The sequence below is a fragment of the Rhineura floridana genome, chromosome 14 (assembly GCF_030035675.1).
Source record: "Rhineura floridana isolate rRhiFlo1 chromosome 14, rRhiFlo1.hap2, whole genome shotgun sequence".
NCBI lineage: Eukaryota > Metazoa > Chordata > Lepidosauria > Squamata > Rhineuridae > Rhineura > Rhineura floridana.
This window is the reverse complement of record NC_084493.1, coordinates 39,246,651-39,267,490: the sequence shown is the minus strand read 5'-3', so window position 1 is coordinate 39,267,490 and position 20,840 is coordinate 39,246,651. Positions and strand designations below refer to the sequence as shown.

At 44.4% G+C, this 20,840-nt stretch overlaps 1 protein-coding gene across 3 annotated transcripts in view; it reads right to left on the bottom strand.

Annotated features, from left to right (window-relative positions):
- Nucleotides 1–1,026: 1,026 nt before the first annotated feature.
- Nucleotides 1,027–20,840, bottom strand: part of NEDD4 (NEDD4 E3 ubiquitin protein ligase) — an 87,810-nt gene continuing 67,996 nt past the window's right edge. For 2 of the 3 annotated variants that reach the window (XM_061595930.1, XM_061595928.1), the window contains 10 exons: nt 15,870–16,099; nt 13,806–13,927; nt 13,650–13,720; nt 13,387–13,482; nt 5,820–5,893; nt 5,571–5,631; nt 4,441–4,500; nt 4,234–4,341; nt 2,344–2,416; nt 1,027–2,233 (listed from right to left, as the gene is read on the bottom strand). In XM_061595930.1, coding sequence (XP_061451914.1) covers nt 1,992–2,233; nt 2,344–2,416; nt 4,234–4,341; nt 4,441–4,500; nt 5,571–5,631; nt 5,820–5,893; nt 13,387–13,482; nt 13,650–13,720; nt 13,806–13,927; nt 15,870–16,099 — 1,137 coding nt within the window. In that variant the 3' untranslated portion in view covers nt 1,027–1,991. Of the gene's footprint in view, nt 2,234–2,343; nt 2,417–3,641; nt 3,739–4,233; nt 4,342–4,440; nt 4,501–5,570; nt 5,632–5,819; nt 5,894–13,386; nt 13,483–13,649; nt 13,721–13,805; nt 13,928–15,869; nt 16,100–20,840 lie in introns of all 3 variants that reach the window. The other variant, XM_061595929.1, reaches the window with a different exon arrangement.

Genomic DNA, 20,840 nt, shown 5'->3' with positions numbered 1-20,840 from the left:
GTTCAGAGATAGGTTTGCCCAACACACTCCAAATGCTCCACGGTTCTAGAATTGCTGGGGGGGGGTAGGGGGGAGGCAAAGTTTGGGGTGAAGAGCTTGGAGTGTCCAAATGCTGAGATTAGGCAAGGAGGGATATAGGAGATGGCTGCAGTGAAGGGCTCAGATAGAGATTCCACCCATGTTGCCGTCATGCATTTTCTAGAAATAAGCTTTTTTGGGGGGGGGGAATAGAGGAGAAGAATAAAAGGCAGGAAAAAGGTGGGAGGACAGCAAAAGCATTTGGGGAAAGAGTTTCGCTGGAAGTGGGAGATAGTGGTCCAGCATGCTGCAGATGACTAGTTTTAGCCAATTCCTGAAGTACCAGATTGACTTGAAAGAACACCAGTGAGCTTATTGAATATACTTTTTATTTACTGATTCATGTTCTTAGTTGTTGAAATTTGTACTCTGTTACATTCAAATCTATACAGACAGATCATTCCAAGTTTTACAAAAATACAAAAAGCAGTATGTAGATCGAACAGTATTCTTTATATACTTGTAATCCTCTGCATTAGATCCAGTCCAAAAAGGACCGGAAAGTTCCCTTTAGATCCATTTGTTAAGGCAAGTTGCAGGTCTTGGGCAGCAGCCGGCCACCGGGGGTGGGTGGGTGGTGTCCATCTTTTCTCCACATCTTGGATGCGACCTCCCCATGCACAGTGGCAGCCGAGTGTCCATTCTGATGGTTCGTGTGTGTGTGTGTGTGTGTGTGTGTGTGATCAGACGCAAGCTCCTTCAAACTGGATTAGGACTTTGGGATTTGGGGAACTGCTCAGTGTGTGCAAGACAAAATGGCTCAAGAGGTAATCAAAACCAGAAACTGCCGTGCAAACTCCCTCTCTCAAAACTTTTAAACCCAGTACTGCCCAACCCTGACAGTCATACCAAAATACCCACATTTCTTATTTAACAAATGTACAAAAGGTTTTATGGCTAATTTATGTAAAACTGCCAGTTCTCAATAAATTACACATTTACTACAACTTTGGTTATACTGTATTTTTATTTGGTTATTAGACTAAAAGTTGACAAAATATAAAAATGCAGTTGGGATAGAAAGGGAATAATGTAACATGTGAAGTAATTTCAGGGCTAAATTCTGCCCTGGGTGCATTCTGCAAAGTGTTTCCACATATCTAATTGCTGAATTTGGCCCACAAAACCCTGTAAACATGCCCATACTTTTGTGGTGCAATACTGTAAGAATGAATATGAAAAGGCATTTTGTTACAACTTAACACTGTGGTTTGAGGAAGTAAAGCTAAAAATAATAGACAATTTATCAAAATATGATTTACCAAAAATACAATAGTTTATAAATCCAAACAGATTTTAAAATAATCTCATTTAAATCCATGCTGCTTTTCAGTCTCAAAAGTTAACAAGTTTAAAAATAGAAGTATGAATACTAAAAACATAGGGCACAATCAACCAGGAATACGTTTCCCTCCTAGGCAAGTTCCACGGAATGGCTGGGAACTGTGCTAAAGCGGTTGCATGCCCTGGAGTCGCTCCTACTCATCCCGATGCCCTTGGAGATTAAGGCAACCAGTTCAGCAACAGGTACCAGCACACAAGCCCCTGTAACTCAACTCTTGCAACAGTGTGCCCAGCTGCAGCCAGAGCTAGTTTACTGCCAACAGATGGAAAGATTTGAAGAGTTTTACTCAAAAAATATAGTAAGGTGCTTTGGAAAGTCGAAAGAAGTGCCTTGGAACCCAAGAGCAGAATCCCTGGGCTGTTTTGCTATCTCTGAAGAGAGAACACACACGGACAACAGACAGACGGAAGACAAACGAACTCTGCTTTTCACAGCTTAAGATTTCAGTAGTTCAGAGTGCCAAGGCAGCAAATATTTGTAAGAGGTAACACAAGGCTGATGTCATTTGTACCACCCATTGAAAAAGGCAAGAGTTTGAAATACAAAATGCAACTAAGCATTACTGAAATTAACATCTAAAAAAAAGGATATCATAAAGGTTTAATTGCCATATAAATACAGCAATAGAGTCCCTGGAATAGATTGGTTTGTAAACTCGAATTACAGCACAGAAAAGAAGTGCAGCCTCTCCTCCTCCTCTCTGGGGCTCAGTCAACTCCATCAAACCCCTGAGCATTTTCAATTGCGAAGTGAAGCTTGTCCCACAAGTCTTCAAACGATTCATATGCAGGCAAATCCAAGCGGTTAAAACTGTGATGGGCGGGGAGGGGGGATGGCCAGAAGAGACAAGGGGAAAAAGGCTGAATCATGTGCTGGGATAGATAATGCCAACCAAATGCTTCATGTTCACAAATATTTACCAAGTATGAGCTCTGGGCAGTTTTTCAGGGCTGCCCCAGTATTCAATGGTGAACAACTGTGGTCCATTTGAACCTGCAAGGAATGTATAAGTAAGTCTCATTATTTTAGCTCCTCACCTGGTCATAATACAAGCATTGGCTGCAGGCAGCTCTCATCTATGGAAATGGCAGGCACAAGACAGACTACACAGAAAAGGAAAACCTATTCAGAGCGAGAATGTGGCTGGGGCAAAGACTGTACTGCGAAGACGACCTTGCCCCGATCACAAATTGTTCTCTAGCCTTTGGCAAACTATTCCACCCCATTTCTCCTCACCTGCAACATAGGGACAAAAGCCTCCCTTGCAGGAAGGTGGTTAAGGATTCCTTACATAATGAAGGTGAGGCAGTTTGAACACGAAATCAGCATACAAATGCCAGGGTCAGTGCCATGAGCCCAAAGCGGCTTTAGACGTGCTCATTCCTCCAAACAGTTAAAGGTATCTGATATACAATTCACAGAAGTGCTGATCAAAATATTTTACAAGAGCCACAAACTAGGTCGGCCACACAGCAGCAGCTCTGAGGGAGCAAGATGAAGGAATTTTTTTTAACTGCGTATAGATAATTACAAAGCAAACAAGTCAGTCAATCTTTCCAGTAGGTTTTAATTTTAATTCCAGTTATTAGGAATCAACAAGAGCTGGTGCTACAGAGCATCCCAGAACATCTGTGTTCCAAGAGATTTTGTCAGCTGCATCTCTCCAACCGCACACTGAAGCGACATATATATGCCACCCCGGGCTTCTACTGAGAGAAAGGGCGGGATATAAATCTAATAAATAAATAAACAAATAAATAAATAATATGTGGGGCACACGGAACACTGGATATCGCCTGAGTGCCCCTTGTCCTGCCCTGGGAGAAGGGAGGGGTCCACTGGGTGGAAGAGCAGACGTTCTCCCAGTCCAACGGAGACCTGATGGGTGGCAAGAGCGCTAACTGTTCCCTCTACAAGCTCCTCCCGCACTTGCCTTGCTTGCACACAATTCTCTCTCTCTCTTCTCTCTCCCCCTCTCCCTCACTCACTCTAATGTGTAATTTTACCCCAAGGAAATTTTGAGGGCAAGGACCTGGAAGCCCTCCTTCTCCCATAAACTCACTAAGAGACCCATCTCAGCTTCACCCCCATCCGTGATATGACCATTGTAATATGGGGCTGTTGTAAGGATTGCTCCATGCGTGAAGCACTTTGCTCCAGAATACTTATACGAACACCACATCATTCTTATGATATTATGACTACTGCAAGTACGTACCATACAATTCAGCAAACCCATTCATAGGGACACGGGATGTGCCAGTTACAAACTGAAGAAGTCTGATTCTTTTTTCAGAATCCATCATTAGCACAGCCTAAACAGAATTACAAAGTCTTACTAAAGTGCTAACATTATGATCAATCACAAGTGTTTTTTGCTGTTCAATGTGGCCAATATTGTGGGTGGTATTCAATGCTAGTCCTAATCAGAGCAGACCCAATGAAGTTAATAGATATGACTAATTCAGGTTCATGAACGTGAGTGGGTCAACTCTGAGTAGGGCTCAGTTGAATACAACCCACCTTGTTTATTTAAACCACAGATTAAGAGCCTGCTCAAAGCAAAATAGCCTGGTTTCATGCTGGCTGAGTGTTTATTTTGGCTTCCACCACTCAAAAGGAGTGCCTTAGGAGGCTGCTAGGATCTGTAATGGGTGGTTAAAATGGTGCCACTGTTGGAAGTGGAGTTTCATCCATCCTACTCATTCCTTGCAACTTACACCTGTACATAAACAGTCACTTATGCAATCCTGGCCCAACACTTTCTTAAATGTTCCTATCAGAAGAACACAACCATCACTTCTGGTTACCTTCCAAAACCACTGAATAACTATGTGATTTGCACTGTAGCCATTTTTGTACTTTGTGTGTTCCCTCCAATCATTCACATCAACATCTCCCAGGCCACACATCAGCAACTGGAAAAAGGAAGAGAGAGGAAAAATTATTTCTGAGAAATAATAACACACAAAATTGCAGCAGGAAACATGTTTTGATGGAAGCAGAGGAATGCTTACCTCCAACTCATTTTCATCAAAGATTTTGATAAGATCTTGCGGTATTAGTTCAAAAAAACCCTAGAAAATACAGAAGAGGGTTAAGACAAGCTGGACGACTGGTTACATGAGCATGGTTGTGGGCAGGCTCTTGAGAACCTGCTCCCCTCCATCATGCTCCAACTCATTCCAAAGTGTAATGCAACCTTCCCCAAGCAGGTGCCCTCCACCTGTTTCCATCAGCCCCAGGAAGCCACATGAGCTGAAGTCCCAGCTGGAGGGCACCAAGTTGGGAACTGCTGGTACGGCATGTACAGAACACAGCAAGAACTCTTGAAGAGGACAACCACCTGGGGAAGGACCTTATGCTGGCTTTCCAGGATCTGCACAGGCTGCCTGTAGTTTCCTATGTGCACATCAAGGTGCTGGGTTTTACCTGTTCAGCTCCAAGAGGCATAGGCTGTGCCAAACCTGGGAGTCACTGTCCTGGCTATGCGTGCAATGAGCCACATCAGGGACACAGCAACAGGTTTGTAGCCGCAGCCTCATCATTATGGAATCCCTCTCTAGGGAGCCTGGCTGAGCATCAACCCTGTTCCATTTCGGAGGGCATTTAGGGCAGATCCCTATTTTATCCGGGGAGAAACACATTAAGAATCTGTTGACATGTGCAGCAACACAGGTATCTTCTTAGCTGGGTGTAGACAGATTCAGCTTCTTCCAACAAACTTCACCCACACAGAACCCTGCTGAGTTGCTGGAGTTAAACTGGGAAGCGAGTCGAGAAGGAGAATCTAAGACGGGGTGGGAGACCCGTGGGCCCCCCAATGCCCCCACTATCCCTGGCCACTGGCCACACTGGCTGGGGCTGATCGAAGCTTTAGTCTGACAACAACTCCCCCCCCCCACAGGTTCCCCATCTAAGATGTTCAACCCTGTTTCCTGGGGTTTTTCTATGGTGTTTGCATGGCTGCACAGCTATCGTTTCAAGAGAATATGCAAGCCACTTTACTTATAGGGCGAGGCAGAAATGCAAATACACACAGGTAAAAATTATGCCCCAAAGCTTAATGGACTGAAGTCAACGTTCAGACAAGACTCCAGACTATTAAGAATATTAGAATACAAGGCATATTCACATATGACAGTACCTCTTTAAAGGCAGCCATCTGTTCTCGGATTCTGTTCACAAATCTCCACTGTATTACAAGACTGTAAAATGGAAAGAAGTATTTAGTTTAAAACACTAGCACGATTATAGCTGTTTTACAGGTTCTCTATAGCATTAGCTGTAAGGCAAGGCAGACCAGAAACTTAAGAGAGAATTTATGGCAAAGAGTTGCCATTGGGAAGAGAACACAAAAGCCTCATGAGGAGGGCTTCTGCACTCTCTTACTTACTAAATGTATTCTTGCTTGTTCTCATTTGTGACCACCACATCTGACCCTCCACTTTTCAATTCACGTTGGTGAGTCTAAATTAGAAAGAGAGAACGAAAACAAACTCTGAGCATTAGGTGACGTGGCAAAGTAAAACCTCCTTTTCCTCCCTGGACAGGCCATAAACACAGAACTTATTTTTGCTGGACACCTGAAGATATCACCAAAGTGAATGTTGAGAAACAGCCAGGGGGTGCTGTTACCAGCTGCAGGGCTCACTGGTGGAGCTTCAGGGGTTATTCATTTATAGGGTTTCTTCTCATGAAGTGTCCAAAGTATGATAACCTCAGTTTCATCATTTTAGCTTCTAGTGATAGTCCTGGTTTAATTTGTTCTGACACCCAGTTATTTGTCTTTTTCGCAGTCCATGGTATGCGCAAAGCTCTCCTCCAGCACCACATTTCAAATGAGTTGATTTTTCTCTTATCCACTTCTTTCAATGCTGGGAAAAACAGAAGGGAGTAGAAAAAGAGGAAGGCCAAACAAGAGATGGATCGATCCATAAAGGAAGCCACAGACCTGAATTTACAACATCTGAACAGGGTGGTTTAGAACAGATGCTATTGGAGGTCGCTGATACATAGGGTCGCCATAAGTCGAAATTGACTTGAAGGCACATAACAACAACAATAAATGGCATGGTCACTGCACATCTTGGAGACCATTGCCTCTCTTATGTCCTGCTCTAAAATAAATAAGCTCCTGGTGGCTTCAAATAGATGTTTAACTAGCCTGGGGGACAAGATAGAACCCCATGGGACACCGCAGGACAACTCTCATGGTGCCAAATAGCCTCCCATAGCAACATTCTCAAATGGCTCCCAAGGTGGGAGAGGAATCACAGTAAGATTGTGATGCCCACAACCCTCATCTCACAGGGCCACTCCAGAAGGGTACGGTATCAGAAGCTGCCAAGTGGTTAAGGAGGACAAGCAGAGACATCCTCCCAAACCTCTCTTAACAAAGGTAATCTGCCTGAAACCAGACTGAAATGCCTCCAGATAATCAGCTTCCTCCAAGCATGCCTGAAACTGGGTTGCCACCACCCTCTCAATTATTATTATTATTATCATCATCATCATCATCATCATCTTTATTTATACCCCGCCCTTTTTCCAAACTGGAACTCAAGGCGGCTTCCAGATAAAAACAAGTACACATCATTAAGAACCTATTAAAATATAAAACATATAAACATATAAAATCAGCATTAAAACAGGATTAAACTATTAAGATGTTAAAACCAATTACTCTTAAAATACTGCAACCGAGTTTAGGAGCATACAGGCAAAACAATAACATACAGCATCCTCTTCAGTCACTACCCTTAAAACCTTCAGTTCCAAAGGCCTGCCGGAAGAAAAAAGTCTTTAGCTGTCGGCGGAAAGACTGCACAGAGGAGGCCATTCTTGCCTCCCTAGGGAGGGAGTTCCAAAGCCTCGGGGCAGCCACCGAAAAGGCCCTATCTCGTGTCCCCACCAGTCGCACTTGTGAAGGTGTTGGGATCGTGAGAAGGGTCTCTCCTGAAGATCTCAGGGCCCGGGCAGGTTCATATAGGGAGATACGGTCTGACAGATAGCCTGGACCTAAGCCGTATAGGGCTTTATAGGTCATAACCAGCACTTTGAATTGTGTCCGGAAACAGACTGGCAGCCAGTGGAGCTGTTGCAGCAGGGGAGTTGTATGGTCCCTGTAACCAGCCCCAGTTAATATTCTGGCTGCAGCTCGTTGCACCAGCTGAAGTTTCCAAACAGTCTTCAAAGGCAGCCCCACGTAAAGCACGTTACAGTAGTCTAAGCGGGATGTAACTAAGGCATGTGTCACCATAGCCAGATCAGACGACTCCAGGAACAGGCACAGTTGGCGCACTAATCTTAACTGTGCAAAAGCATTCCTGGCCACCGCAGAAACCTGGGCCTCCAGGTTTAAGGCTGAATCCAGGAGCACACCCAAACTGCGAACCTGCGTCTTCAGGGGGAGTGTAACCCCATCCAGCACAGGCTGAACCCCTATTCCCTGATCCGCCTTTCATGGCCCCAAAAAGGTGTATTTGCCACTGGGTGAAAGTTGTTAAATACTTTGAGGTCCCTTAGGGAAGGGGATGCGCCACTGCCTCCTTCCAGGTGGATAGTGCCTCCCCCAGGGCCCACCCTTCCGCTAGCTCTGGTAAGCCAAGATGGGCAAGGGGGCAGGTGGCCAGCCACACCCCTGCAAGCAGCCTGTCCACATCCTCAGACCACAACAAATGAAAGTGATCCAGTGCAGGTGGGATAGACGGCGCTCTGGATACCTCCAGAGGACTTGCTCTACCCATGGCATGCAATACTGTCCTAACCTGAGCATTTTATCCCTGAAGTGCCTCACATAATTGTCACAGGAGGTTTTTGAGGGTGTCAGAACAACATTCTTCTGGCCAGATGACAAAAACCCAGTCACTACTTGGCAAAGTTCTCCCTGATACCGACATCTATTTCACAAGATTAAATCCTTTTTCTTTGTTACTTGAAAGACTTGTAGAGCTGTTTTGTGTGTTGTTGTGCAAGTATGTTTAAGAACAATATCAACGCCAATCTAGGGGAACAAGGGATAGATACGTTATACCCATCCCTTGTTCCGGGCCTGTTCACAACCAGACGAAAACTGGGGGATGCAGGACTCCATCCAATCTTCGACTGCTGTTATGTAATGCCAGGTCTGTGGTACAGAAGACATCTCTCATCCATGATATCATCTTGGATGAGGACGCAGACCTGGCATGTATTACGGAAACCTGGCTGGACGAGGCCTCAGCTCCCATACTTGAGGCCATGTGTCCAGCTGGGTTCCGATATGCACAGCAGCCGAGGATTGGTAGGCAGGGAGGGGGAGTGGCAGTCATCTATCGGGAGTCCTTGATTTTTGCCAGACCTCCCCTCCACGAGACCAAGTTTGTCGACTGCATGTACTGGAGGTTGGACCTAAAGGGCAGTTTAGGGATCCTGCTCGTGTACCGCCCGCCTCGCTGCACGGCAGACTCCCTGGCCGAGGTGCTGGAGGTGGTCTCGGCTGAGCAGTTGTTCTCCCCCAATTTGTTGGTTTTGGGGGATTTCAACGTGCATGCTGAGACCACTCTCATGGGAGCCCCTCGGGATTTCATTGAAACCATGACTTCTTGGGAACTGCACCTTAGTAATATAGCATCTACCCATGTAGCCGGTCATGCTCTCGACCTTGTGTTTGTCTCGGGAGGGGAGGATAGTGCTCTGAAAATGGGGGCTGTTTCTTCTAACCCCGTGTCATGGTCAGATCACTATCTGGTAAATATAGGCCTCTCAATGCCGCTCACCCTCCGCAGGGGTCGAGGACCTATTAGGATGGTCCGCCCCAGACGCCTGATGGAATCTAAGGGATTCCTGAATGCGCTGGGAGATATGGAGCTGTCAGAAGGTCACTCGGTTGAAACCCTGGTGGTGGAGTGGAATAGGGAGATTACCAGGGCAGTAGACCAAGTGGCTCCGAAACGCCCTCTCCCCCTGAATAGAACTCAGACAGCACCTTGGTACACACCTCGGTTGCGAGGTCTGAGACAGGAGGTGAGACGACTAGAGCGCCGGTGGCGGAAGTCTGGCGCTGAAGACGATCGGACACTGGTTAGAGTAGCAATAGCGGCCTACCATGTGGCAACAAAGGCAGCAAAGAGGGATTTCTTTGCTGCCTCTATTGCGTCGGCAGAATGTTGTCCCAGGAGGTTGTTCCAAGTGGTCCGAAGCCTGGTCGGTCCAGTTGCGCAGGAACCCATGGAACATTCTAAAGCCTCCTGTGACATATTTGCTAAGCACTTTGCCAATAAAATCGAGCGTCTGAAGTGCACGATTCCGCACGCCGTGGATACAAAGTAGTGGGCCAGAATCGGCCAGTTGCATTCTGGTCCGATGGGAGCGGTTTCAGCCTCTTCTCACTGAGGAAGTGGACAAGGTGTTCTCTACTGTGAAGCCAACCACTTGTCTGCTCGACCCTTGCCCCTCGTGGCTCATTGTGAGTTGCAAGGAGAAACTGGGCGAAGGGATCAAGGCGGTGGTAAATGCATCCTTGGAAGAGGGTGCAATGCCATCAGCCCTCAAGGAGGCAGTGATAAGGCGCATCTTGAAAAAGCCCTCCTTGGATCCCCAAGAGTTGAAGAACTTTCGCCCAGTTTCTAATTTACCATTCTTAGGCAAGGTGATAGAGCGAGTGGTGGCTAAACAACTACAGACGCACTTGGATGAAGCGGATTATTTAGATCCATTCCAGTCGGGCTTCAGGACTGGACATGGAACTGAAACAGCCTTGGTCACCCTGGTAGATGATATGAGAAGGGCGTTGGATAGGGGAGAACATACCTTCCTCGTCCTCCTGGATCTCTCAGCGGCTTTTGATACTGTCGACCACAGTATCTTGTTGAGCCGCCTAGAGGGATTGGGGATGGGGGGCACCGTTCTACGGTGGTTCCATTCCTATCTCTCAGGCAGGTACCAACGGGTAGCATTGGGGGATGAGGTTTCAGACCCTTGGCCTCTCACTTGTGGAGTGCCACAGGGTTCTATCCTCTCCCCCATGCTATTTAACATCTATGTGAAGCCGCTGGGAGCCATCATCAGGAGTTTTGGGCTGCAGTGTCACCAATATGCGGATGACACTCAGCTCTATCTCTCATTTAAGTCCTCACCAGAGGTGGCTGTGGAGACCATGTCCAAGTGCCTGGAGTCCGTTAGTGGATGGATGGGCAAGAACAGGCTGAAGCTAAATCCTGATAAGACCGAGGTGTTACTCGTGGGTGATAGGAGGTTAGGAGACATCGACTTGGTGTTTAACGGGGTAAGATTGCCCCTAAAGGATCAGGTCCGCAGCCTCGGGGTCATTCTTGACTCCCAGCTGTCCATGGAAGCTCAAGTTTCGGCAGTGAGCCGGGCAGCTTGGTATCAATTACATCTGATACAGAGGCTGCGACCCTACCTTCCTGTACAGCTTCTCCCGCGAGTGATACATGCCCTGGTCTCCTCTTGCTTAGACTATTGTAATGCGCTCTACGTGGGGTTACCCTTGAAGACGGTCTGGAAACTTCAGCTGGTGCAGAATGCGGCGGCACGCTTGATTACGCATAGCCGTCGCAGGGAACACATCACTCCGGTGTTGAGAGACCTTCACTAGCTACCAGTGGTTTACCGGGCCCAATTCAAGGTGTTGGTATTGACCTTTAAAACCCTATACAGTTTCGGCCCGGTTTATCTAAAGGACCGCCTCCAGTATCACCAATTGAGCCGCCTTACAAGATCAGCCACGCAGGATCTCCTCTCGGTCCCACTGGCCAAAACAGCTCGGCTGGTGTGGACCAGAGAGAGGGCGTTCTCAGTAGTGGCTCCCACCCTCTGGAATTCCCTCCCCTACGATCTTCGACATGCCTCCTCCCTGATGAGCTTTCGACGAGCGTTAAAGACCTGGCTCTTCAGGCAGGCCTACAGGAATTAGAGCTAGATTAGTTGTAATGTTTTAACTGATGTTTTGATGCTAGTTTTAAATTGATGAATATGGTTATTTATTGTAGTGTGTAATGTATTTATTGTATTGTATATTGTATTTGTTGCTGCTGTAAGTCGCCTAGAGTGTCCAAAAATTGGACAGATAGGCGACTAACAAATTAAAGTTTATTATTATTATAAATGACAAGAAATATTGAGGAGGTAATCTAAAAATTCTAAATCAACTCACTTATCAATCAACTGCTCCATTATAAAAAAAGACGAACAAATATTAAGACAAGACTGAAGCAACTGTGTAAGATATCCTTTCATAGAATCATAGAGTTGGAAGGGGCCTATGAGGCCATCGAGTCCAACCCCCTGCTCAACACAGGAATCCAAATTAAAGCACGCCTGACAGGTGTCTGTCCAGCTGCCTCTTGAATGTCTCCAGTGCTGGAAAGCCCATCCCCTCCCTAGTCATTGGTTCCATAGTTGTGCTGCTCTGTCAGGAAGGTTTTCTTGATGTTCAGTTGAAATTTGGCTTCCTGTAACTTGAGCCCATTTGTCTGTGTCCTGCACTCTGGGATGATCAGGAAGAGATCCTCTGTGTGGCAACCTTTCAAGCACATGAAGAGTGCTATCATATCTCCCCTCAGTCTTCTCTTCTCAAGGCTACACATTTCCTGCTTTTCAGTCTCTCCTCATAGGCTTTGTTTCTAGTCCCCTGATCATCCCTGTTGCCCTCCTCTGAACACATTCTAGTTTGTCTGCATCCTTTCAAGTACGGTGTCCAGAATTGGACGCAGTACTCCAGATGAGGCCTTACCAGTGTCGAATACAGGCATACCCCGCTTTAACGTTCGCAATGGGACCGGACAGTATATGTAAAGCGAAAATAAACGTTAAGTGAAGCAATTGTCTTCAATTGTAGTGCATGCAATCACCACTAGATGGCAGCGACATCATGCCAATAAAGTATACGTTATTGCGAAGCGCGTGAACATTAAGTGGGGTATGGGGACAAATAGAGCATTTACGTTATAGCGAGGCAACGTTAAGCGGGGCAGCGTTAAGAGAGGTGTGCCTGTATAGAGGAACCAATACTTCATGTGATTTGAAAACTATACTTCTGTTAATGGAGCCTAAAATAGTATTTGCCTTTTTTGCAGCCACATCACACTGTTTGCTCATATTCAGCTGTGATCAACAACAATCCCAAGATTCTTCTTGCATATAGTATTGCTGAGCCGCCCTGAGTGCCCTATTATAGGGTAGAAGGGCAGGATAGAAATATTTTAAATAAATAAATCAAATAAATAAGTATCCCCAATCTTATAACTGTGCATTTGGTTTCGTCTTCCTAGGTGTAGAACTCTGCATTTTCCTGTTAAACTTCATTCTGTTGTTTTCAGCCAAATGCTCCAGCCTATCAAGATCCCTTTGAATTTTGTTCCTGTCTTCCAGGGTACTAGCTATCCCTCCCATTTTGTATCATTTGCAAATTTGATAAAAATTCCCCACACCTCCTCATCCATCATTAATAAAAGTGTTGAGCCCTGAGGTACCCTGCTTGTTCCCTCCCCCCAGTTTGAGAGGGAACCATTGATAAGCACCCTTTGAGTATGATTCTGTAGCCAGCTGTGGGTCCACCTGATGGTTGTTGCATCCAGCCCGCATTTAGCTAGCTTGCTAATCAGAGTATCATGGGGCACGTCGTCAAAAGCTTTGCTGAAGTCAAGATATATTATGTCCACAGCATTCCCACACTCTACCAGGGAGGTTACCCGATCAAAAGATGAGAAGATTAGTCTGGCAGGATTTGTTCTTGATAAATCCATGTTGGCTTCTAGTAATCACTGCATTGTTTTCAAGGTGCTTACAGACTGACCGCTTTATAATCTGCCCCAGAATTTTCCCAGGGATTAATATGAGACTGGTGTGTAGTTCCCAGGCTCTTCCTTTTTGCCATTTTTGAAGATACGGACAACATTAGCCCTCCTCCAGTCTTTCTTTTATAAATGTGCTAATTTATGCCCTGTGTGGATACAAACCTGCCCAAAAAGTTCTTCATCAACTGTGAACCGGAGGTCCAGTTCTGTGGGATCATTTTCAAGAATCCATTTCAGAGAACTGTAGTATTCACTGTCCTAGAGTGAACATGAAAGGGATGAATGTTTAGGACCAGTAATGCAAACAGTTCTTCTGGTGGAAGGTGCTGACAAATATAAATAATAAATAAATAACAATATGCACCAATGTAATTTACCACAAAAATGAGAGGCAACAGCAGCATCTTGGGCTAAGCATTACGTACCACAGATTCCATATCATGAAGAGTTATTGGCTTTTGAAGCATCATTTTGTAAAAAGGGCGGATAAAGAAACCTGCAAGAGATGAAGAGAAAGAACTATTTTAAGAAATGCAGTGCAGAGTGCCCAGAAAGTAGCCTCCATAATGTCAAGTACAAACCATCCAAGAGCTTCCCATGGTAGGCAGCCATCCCTGCCACACGGCCTATGAACTTGAAGTATGAAAGATGGTCTTCATTGCACATGCCAGAATTTGGATTGATCTGCAAAGTATAGTTATCCCTACAAGGGAAGAAGAGGCCACATGTTTCATAAAACTAGCATTAGACATCTCTTCAATCATCTCTGAAGCTGCCATATTGGGCCAGACCATTGGTCCAACAAGATCAGTTTTGTCTACGCTACCCAGCAGTGGGACGTACAGTATATTTCCACTGAGAAAGTTTTTCTCACAGAGAGATTGAACCTGGGACCTTCTGCACGCAGAGCAGATGAGGTGCCACTGAACTACGACCCTTCCCCAGCACATAAAATGCAAAGATAAGAACCAGAAGAGTTAACAGAATATACAACCAGTAAGTAAGGTGTACATAACCCTTTGTTTCATATTTCTTAACTTAAAGATGTACAAAGAAAAAAAAACAGAGCAGAATAACCAGTTTGGTTTCATTTTCACCCCACTAAGTCCCTCCATGAGATCCTCCAGTGAGGCAGGTGCCAAAGCATTATCAACATCTTCAGTGGACCATGTAATAAAGCCATACCATTGTGCCACAAAATAATCTTACCCCTTCAAACATCCTGCTACCTGCATTTGTTTCGTCAGTTTTCTAATAAAGCATATGGCCAAATTAAATTTTCTATACCTGGAATGTGCCTCCACCTTCCTTTTTCCAGTTGTGAACTATAACCTGCCCAGCTGCTGTGAAGAGCATCTCTTTGTATGGTACATCCTTATTTACATCATCAAACCCAGTTAAAAATGCAAGAGTAGGTGTTGGTTCTATGCTATGCTTGACTATAGTACTACATTCAGAGAAAATTTTTTTCCAAAAGCTTTGAATCACTTCACAGCCCCACCACATGTGAATATACGTACCAGTGTCTGAGCAGCCCTGGCACCAGCATGTCGTATCTACTGTTGCATACATTAGACTTAATTTCCTTGGAGTTAAGCAACAGTGGTGTATAAGTTTAAACGTACCCTCTTTCACCTTTGCAGATACAGATCAGAGAGGTCATTTTTTCCAAATATCCTCCCATTTTTTATAAAAATATCACAGCCTAACTCTTTTTCCCCAACACAATTTAAGGCCATCAAAATTCTCAGAATTAACTTTTTCCAACAAGGCATGTATTTCAGACCCAAGTTTTCTATTGTGTTATGTTTAACTCCATTCCTGTCAAAGACCTGGCAGCTTGTGCTTTTACAATAGGTACTACTCCAAAATAGAGAACCTACTGGATATTGAGCCATCACCTTTTGATTTCTTGAAGTTGCTCTACAATCTGTTGTCCTGATTTGAGTTCTAAACCATTATATAAGTCTTTGATATAGTACAAACCTTTCTTTTTCCCAGTCTAGAAATTAATGACATTTGTCAGAATGATAAAAAAGAGAATGATATATTAGAGTCCACTCTTTTATTCTTTTAAACCATACACTAAATGTATTTTTAAGAAAGGAGTTATTAATTTCTTTTAGTTGCTGTAGTTTAGTATTCAAAAAAGGTAAGGCTCTTAGTTTATTTAATTGTATTCTCTTTTCATGTCCACCCACTTTTTTTAGCACATCAGAACTTGGCATCCATCCAGTCTAGCACTTGCCTCCTCACGTCGCACTTCCACATGAGGAAAGTCCAAAGATGAACAACAGAGGTTGGGTTCCCCTCCCCCCCCCCGAAGTTGTGGCTCAAATTAAATTTGTCTCTTAAAACTCAGATTGCATAACTGTATCCTCCTAAGTTTGATGCCATTCTTCAAGAAAGGGACGGGTGGAGTAGCCAAGTGAGGAACCTTAGTGGTTCTCTCTCTCTGTGTGTGTGTGTGTGTGTGTGTGTGTGTGTGAGAGAGAGAGAGAGAGAGAGAGAGAACCAATACTGGAGAATTTAAAAGTAGTATGAAGATTCTGGCTGGCAGAGTGCCTCATTTGTTGTTTAAGCTGTTTACCATTTCACATTTGCAGAAAACAGCAGAATCTCAATCAGAGCCATCTCTTACTTACGTTGCAGAATATTCAAACAATCCATAGTAAGGATTAAACATTTCCTTGGAGAGGAAGAAGAACCATTCCCTGGCAACACCTCCGTAGTCTAAGCCCTTTTCACCATCAAACTCAATCCAAAGCCTGGCTTTGAGATACTCTGGTTTCTTTATAGCAATAATTCTTCTGTAGGAGTCTTCAAATATTGTGGCACGATGAAGTTTCATTTCCAACTTATTTGGAATATCACTCTGAAGAATAACAGGAAAAATGAATGTTAGGAGCAATCTGTCAAGCATAATGAAGATACGATATTTAAACAGGGCACTGCACTTTTGGTAAAAAGTTGGATTATGTCAGTTTTAAACAGACTGCAGAATGCCATGTCATTAAATGAGGAGCATTTGAAGTTATATGCCTTAACAAATACCTAGCTGTTAACGCTTCAAGATTACAAGACTAAGGAAGTCACTCCAGTATTTTATCATTAAAAAACCCCACTCATTCCGTCAGTTTGTGACTGCACATCATCAAAGCAGCTCTATGCTGCTCTTGACGGTCTACAGCTGAATGCTGGAAGATTCAGAACAGACAACAGGAGACTTCTTCACAGAGCTGTCCAGTGTTAAACTAGGGAATTCACTCCCCACATGATATAATGATGGCCACCCGCTTGGATGTGCTTGAAAAAGGGGTAGGCAAATTTATGGAGGACAGGGCTTGGATGAGTTTCACTTTGTATGGCTTGAGGATATGGTCAAGGTGCTCAGATTGGTGCGGGTGGCCACATGCCCTTAGTAATTGTAAAAAGCTACTAAATAGAGCAGTTGGTTGGGCCAGGGAGGTGATTAATATGAGACGGAGTGGTTTCTGCCTGCTTAAGGAGGTGGTGGTAAGATCATCCTTAAGAAGCCCTCCCTGGATCCAGAAAATTTAAACAACTACCAACCAGTTGCTAATGTCTCCTTCTTGGACAAGGTTCTTGAGCAGATGGTCATTAATCAGATCCAGTCTCTCTTGGATGAGGCCAATTTTCTACATCAATTTCAACTGGAGTTTAGGTCTGGTTTTGGCATGGAAACTGCCTTGGTTACCCTGTATTATTACTTTTGTTGGGAGAGAGACAGGGTGAGTACAGCCCTGCTGATTCTCCTTGATCTCTGTGGTTTATAACACTATTGACCATGGTCTTCTTCCAGAGTAGCTGTCTCAGTTGAGAGTGGATGGTACCACTTTACAGTGTTTCCAGTCCTCCTTGGATGGCTGTCTCCAGAGGATGGTGCTTGGGAAATGTTGCTTGGCTCCATGAACCTTTCAATGTTGGGCGCTGCAGGGGTCAATTTATCCCTCAGGAAATTGTTAAGTGAGGTCATCCAGACATTGGAGTGCGTTGTCATTGTCATGCAGATGAGACGCAGCTCTATTTCTCTTTTGCATCTGAAGGCATGGCAATGAATGTGCTAGACCAGTGTCTGACTCAATACAGAGAAGACCAAAGCACTGTTCGTGGGTGGTTCCCAACCTTTCCCCCCCATGGACCACTTGAAAATGGCTGATGGTCTTGGTGGACCACTTAAATGATTTCTCTGCCCCGTTGCAGCAATTGTAACGAGCTGTGCAAAAATGCTGTGTGATTTTGCATTGTGTTTTAATAGCTTCTTTTATTTCTCATATTGTACTTTATTGTATTTCAATTTGCATTCCATAGAATTCAAGTTATAATACAATGAATACAATATAAGAAATAAAAGAAGCAACAAAACAAACTACAAATAAATATGAATATTTAAGGCAGACATGCTGTGGACCACCTGAATGAAGCTCCACGGACCATAGTTTGGGAAACCCTGCCCCAAACCATACAGGGATATGCCAAGCGTTCCTGGATGACACTGACTGTCTGGATACACTTCCATCTGCGTTCCGGCCTGGTTTTGGGTCTGAATCAGCCTTAGTTGCCCTGATGGATGACCTGTATCAGGAAAGGGATGGGGGAATATGACCCCATTACTCTTACGGTTATTCTTACTCAATCTTTCAGCCGCTTTTTTACTCCTGGATGGACGGAGTGGAAGGGGTACCAGAGGCACTGGACTACAGAGGTCCCATCGCTACCTAGTGGTTAAATCCAAAAAATAATATTGGGGGACTACTCTTCGGGCTCCTAGAACTTATGCTATGGGGTTCTGCAGGGCACCATTTTCACCCCTATGTTATTTAACTTCTATATGAAACTGTCGAGAGTGGTCATTAGGAATTTTGAAGCAAGGTGTCAGAAATATGCTGATGACACACATCTCTATTTCTCCATAACATCTGAATTGGGAGAAGCTGTGCAAATTCTGGACTGGTGTCTTAATGCAGTGGTGGATTAGATGAATAGGGAATAGGGATTCAACCGGTGGTGGATGGGGTAGCACTCCCCCTGAAGTCTCAGGTTCGCAGTTTGGGTGTACTCCTGGACTCAGCTTTGAATTTGGAGGCCCAGATTGCTGCTGTATCCAGGAGCGCACTTGCCCAATTAAAACGGGTGCACCAGCTGCGCCCGTTCCTGGACCTGCCTGATCTGACTAGGGTGATGCATGCCTTGGTTACATCCCGCTTAGAGTACTGTAACGCGCTCTACGTGGGGCTGCCTTGGAAGACTGTTCGGAAACTTAAATTGGTACAAAGAGCTGCAGCCAGAGTACTAACTGGAGCTGGTTACAGGGACCATACAACTCCCCTGTTACAACAGCTCCATTGGCTGCCAATTTGTTTCCGGTCACAATTCAAAGTGCTGGTTTTGACCTACAAAGCCCTATACGGCTCAGGTCCAGACTATTTGACAGATCGTATCTCCCTACATGAACCTGTCCGGGATTTGAGATCTTCAGGTGAGGCCCTTCTTGTGTTCCCCACACCTTCGCAAGCACATATGACGCGGACACGAGATAGGGCCTTTTCGGTGGCCACCCCTAGGCTGTAGAACTCCCTTCCGAGTGAGGGGCGATCAGCTCCCTCCTTGCCGTCTTTCCGGCGACAAGTAAAGACTGTTTTATTTCAACGGGCATTTGGGATAGAGAACAACCAGGATTAAGTGTCATAGGTTTGGTGACTATATTATATGATTTTATTATTTTAAATTGTCCGCTGTTTTTAACCTATGTTTTATGGTTTTAATTTTTCTCATAGTTTAATTCTTTTTTAATAGTATACTTCTGTATGTTTTAATTGGTGTTGTTTTTAGTTGTAAGCCGCTCTGAGTCCTATTGGAAAAAGGGCGGGGTAGAAATAAAGTTTATTATTATTATTATTATATTGTTATTATGAGGGCCAATGAAGTAGTTTGAATCCTGGGAAGATGGAGGCTCTGTGAGTCAGTGGTTCACGTGTCTGGAAGATAGGCCTGTTGAACTTTCAGGATGGGGTTGCACTCTCTGTAAGGACCAGGTCAATTGCCTGTTCTGGATGGGTTGCACTCCCTCTGTTATTATTCTTACTACTACTACTACTACTACTACTATTACTAATATTGTTACTACTATTAATTACTACTACTACTACTGTTATCCACTGCTCCACTGTTATCGTGCTGCTCCACGAGCTAGAGGGAGCCCCAGCTGACAAAGCGTCAAGGCGAGTTAAGCAGCAGAGCGAGTTCGGCAGCAGGGCGAGGAGGCCAGGGCCCCCCACTCTGCCCGTCTGTTCCCTGACCTCAACTAAACCGCAGTCTCCAACCCATTGATGTAATAAACCTTAAACAAAACTATGCAGGTAAGAAGCCAGCAGGGGTATGGGGGCTTTCCAGTGTTTTGCACCGCCTGCAGCATGTACAACTATCTGCCTGTTGGACAGAAGTCGTGGGTGTGCTCTCGGTGCAATGAGCTCCTGGCTCTCCGGGAACGACTTCATTTCCTTGAGGCCAAGGTGGCGGACCTGGAAAAGCTGAGAGAGGCAGAGAGGTGTGTGGAGGAGGCCTTCAGGGACGTTATAGCTGTGTCCCACTCCAACGATGATACCTCTCCTGCTATCATGGACAACGATGGTCTTGGGGAAGGAGAGCATCCAGCTGAGGAAGAGGGAAACGATCCCTTAGAAGGGACCCATTCCTTGGGGGATGAGCAGCTATCCTCTCGTGCCGAGGATATATCTCCAGGGCAGGGGGTGGAGGGATCCTTGTAGTGGGTGATTCGATCATTAGGAACATAGACAGTGGGGTGTGTGATGGGCGTGTAGACCGCAAGGTGTTTTGCCTGCCTGGTGCGAAGGTTGCGGATATCGCCCATCGTTTATTTATTTATTTTTTTACAATAATTTTTATTCAAATTTTCATAAAACATACAAAACAAAATCATAAAACATTCAAAGACAAAAAACAAAACAAAACAAAAATGATTAAACAAAAAAATAAAATGTTGACTTCCCATTTGTCGCAGATCAAATCAGTTATAGGTCTACAATATATAACAATCCTGTCTCTTAAATTATATTATAAAATCACTTTCCTCCAGTAGTTATCTTAATTAATCATCAAATCTCATAAACATTACTTTATTCTTTCCACAAAAAGTCAAAGAGAGGTTTCAATTCTTTAAGAAATATATCTATCAATTTTTCTCCAAATAAACATGTCGATTAATCCATCTCGTTAATAATAATAATAATAATCTTATTGTCATAACCATAGTCCAAATAAACATATCGATTAATCCATCTCATCAAAATCTGTTAGGTCCAATAATTTCAATAGCCATTATTCCATTATCCCTATTAATTCCATCTTCCATCTTCAATAGTCCTGTTAAGTCCAGTAATTTCAGTCCAATCTTCCATTATCAGTATTCCATAATAATCTTGCTGTCATAGCCATAGTCATATAATAAGAGTCTGATGGGAATTTCCTCTATCCCAAATATTTTCTTGCCATCGATTCTGAATAAGTTGCTGAAATATTGTTGTAAAGTCATATCTCTGTTCTTCTTTTTTACAAAATGCACTGGCTCATCTCTT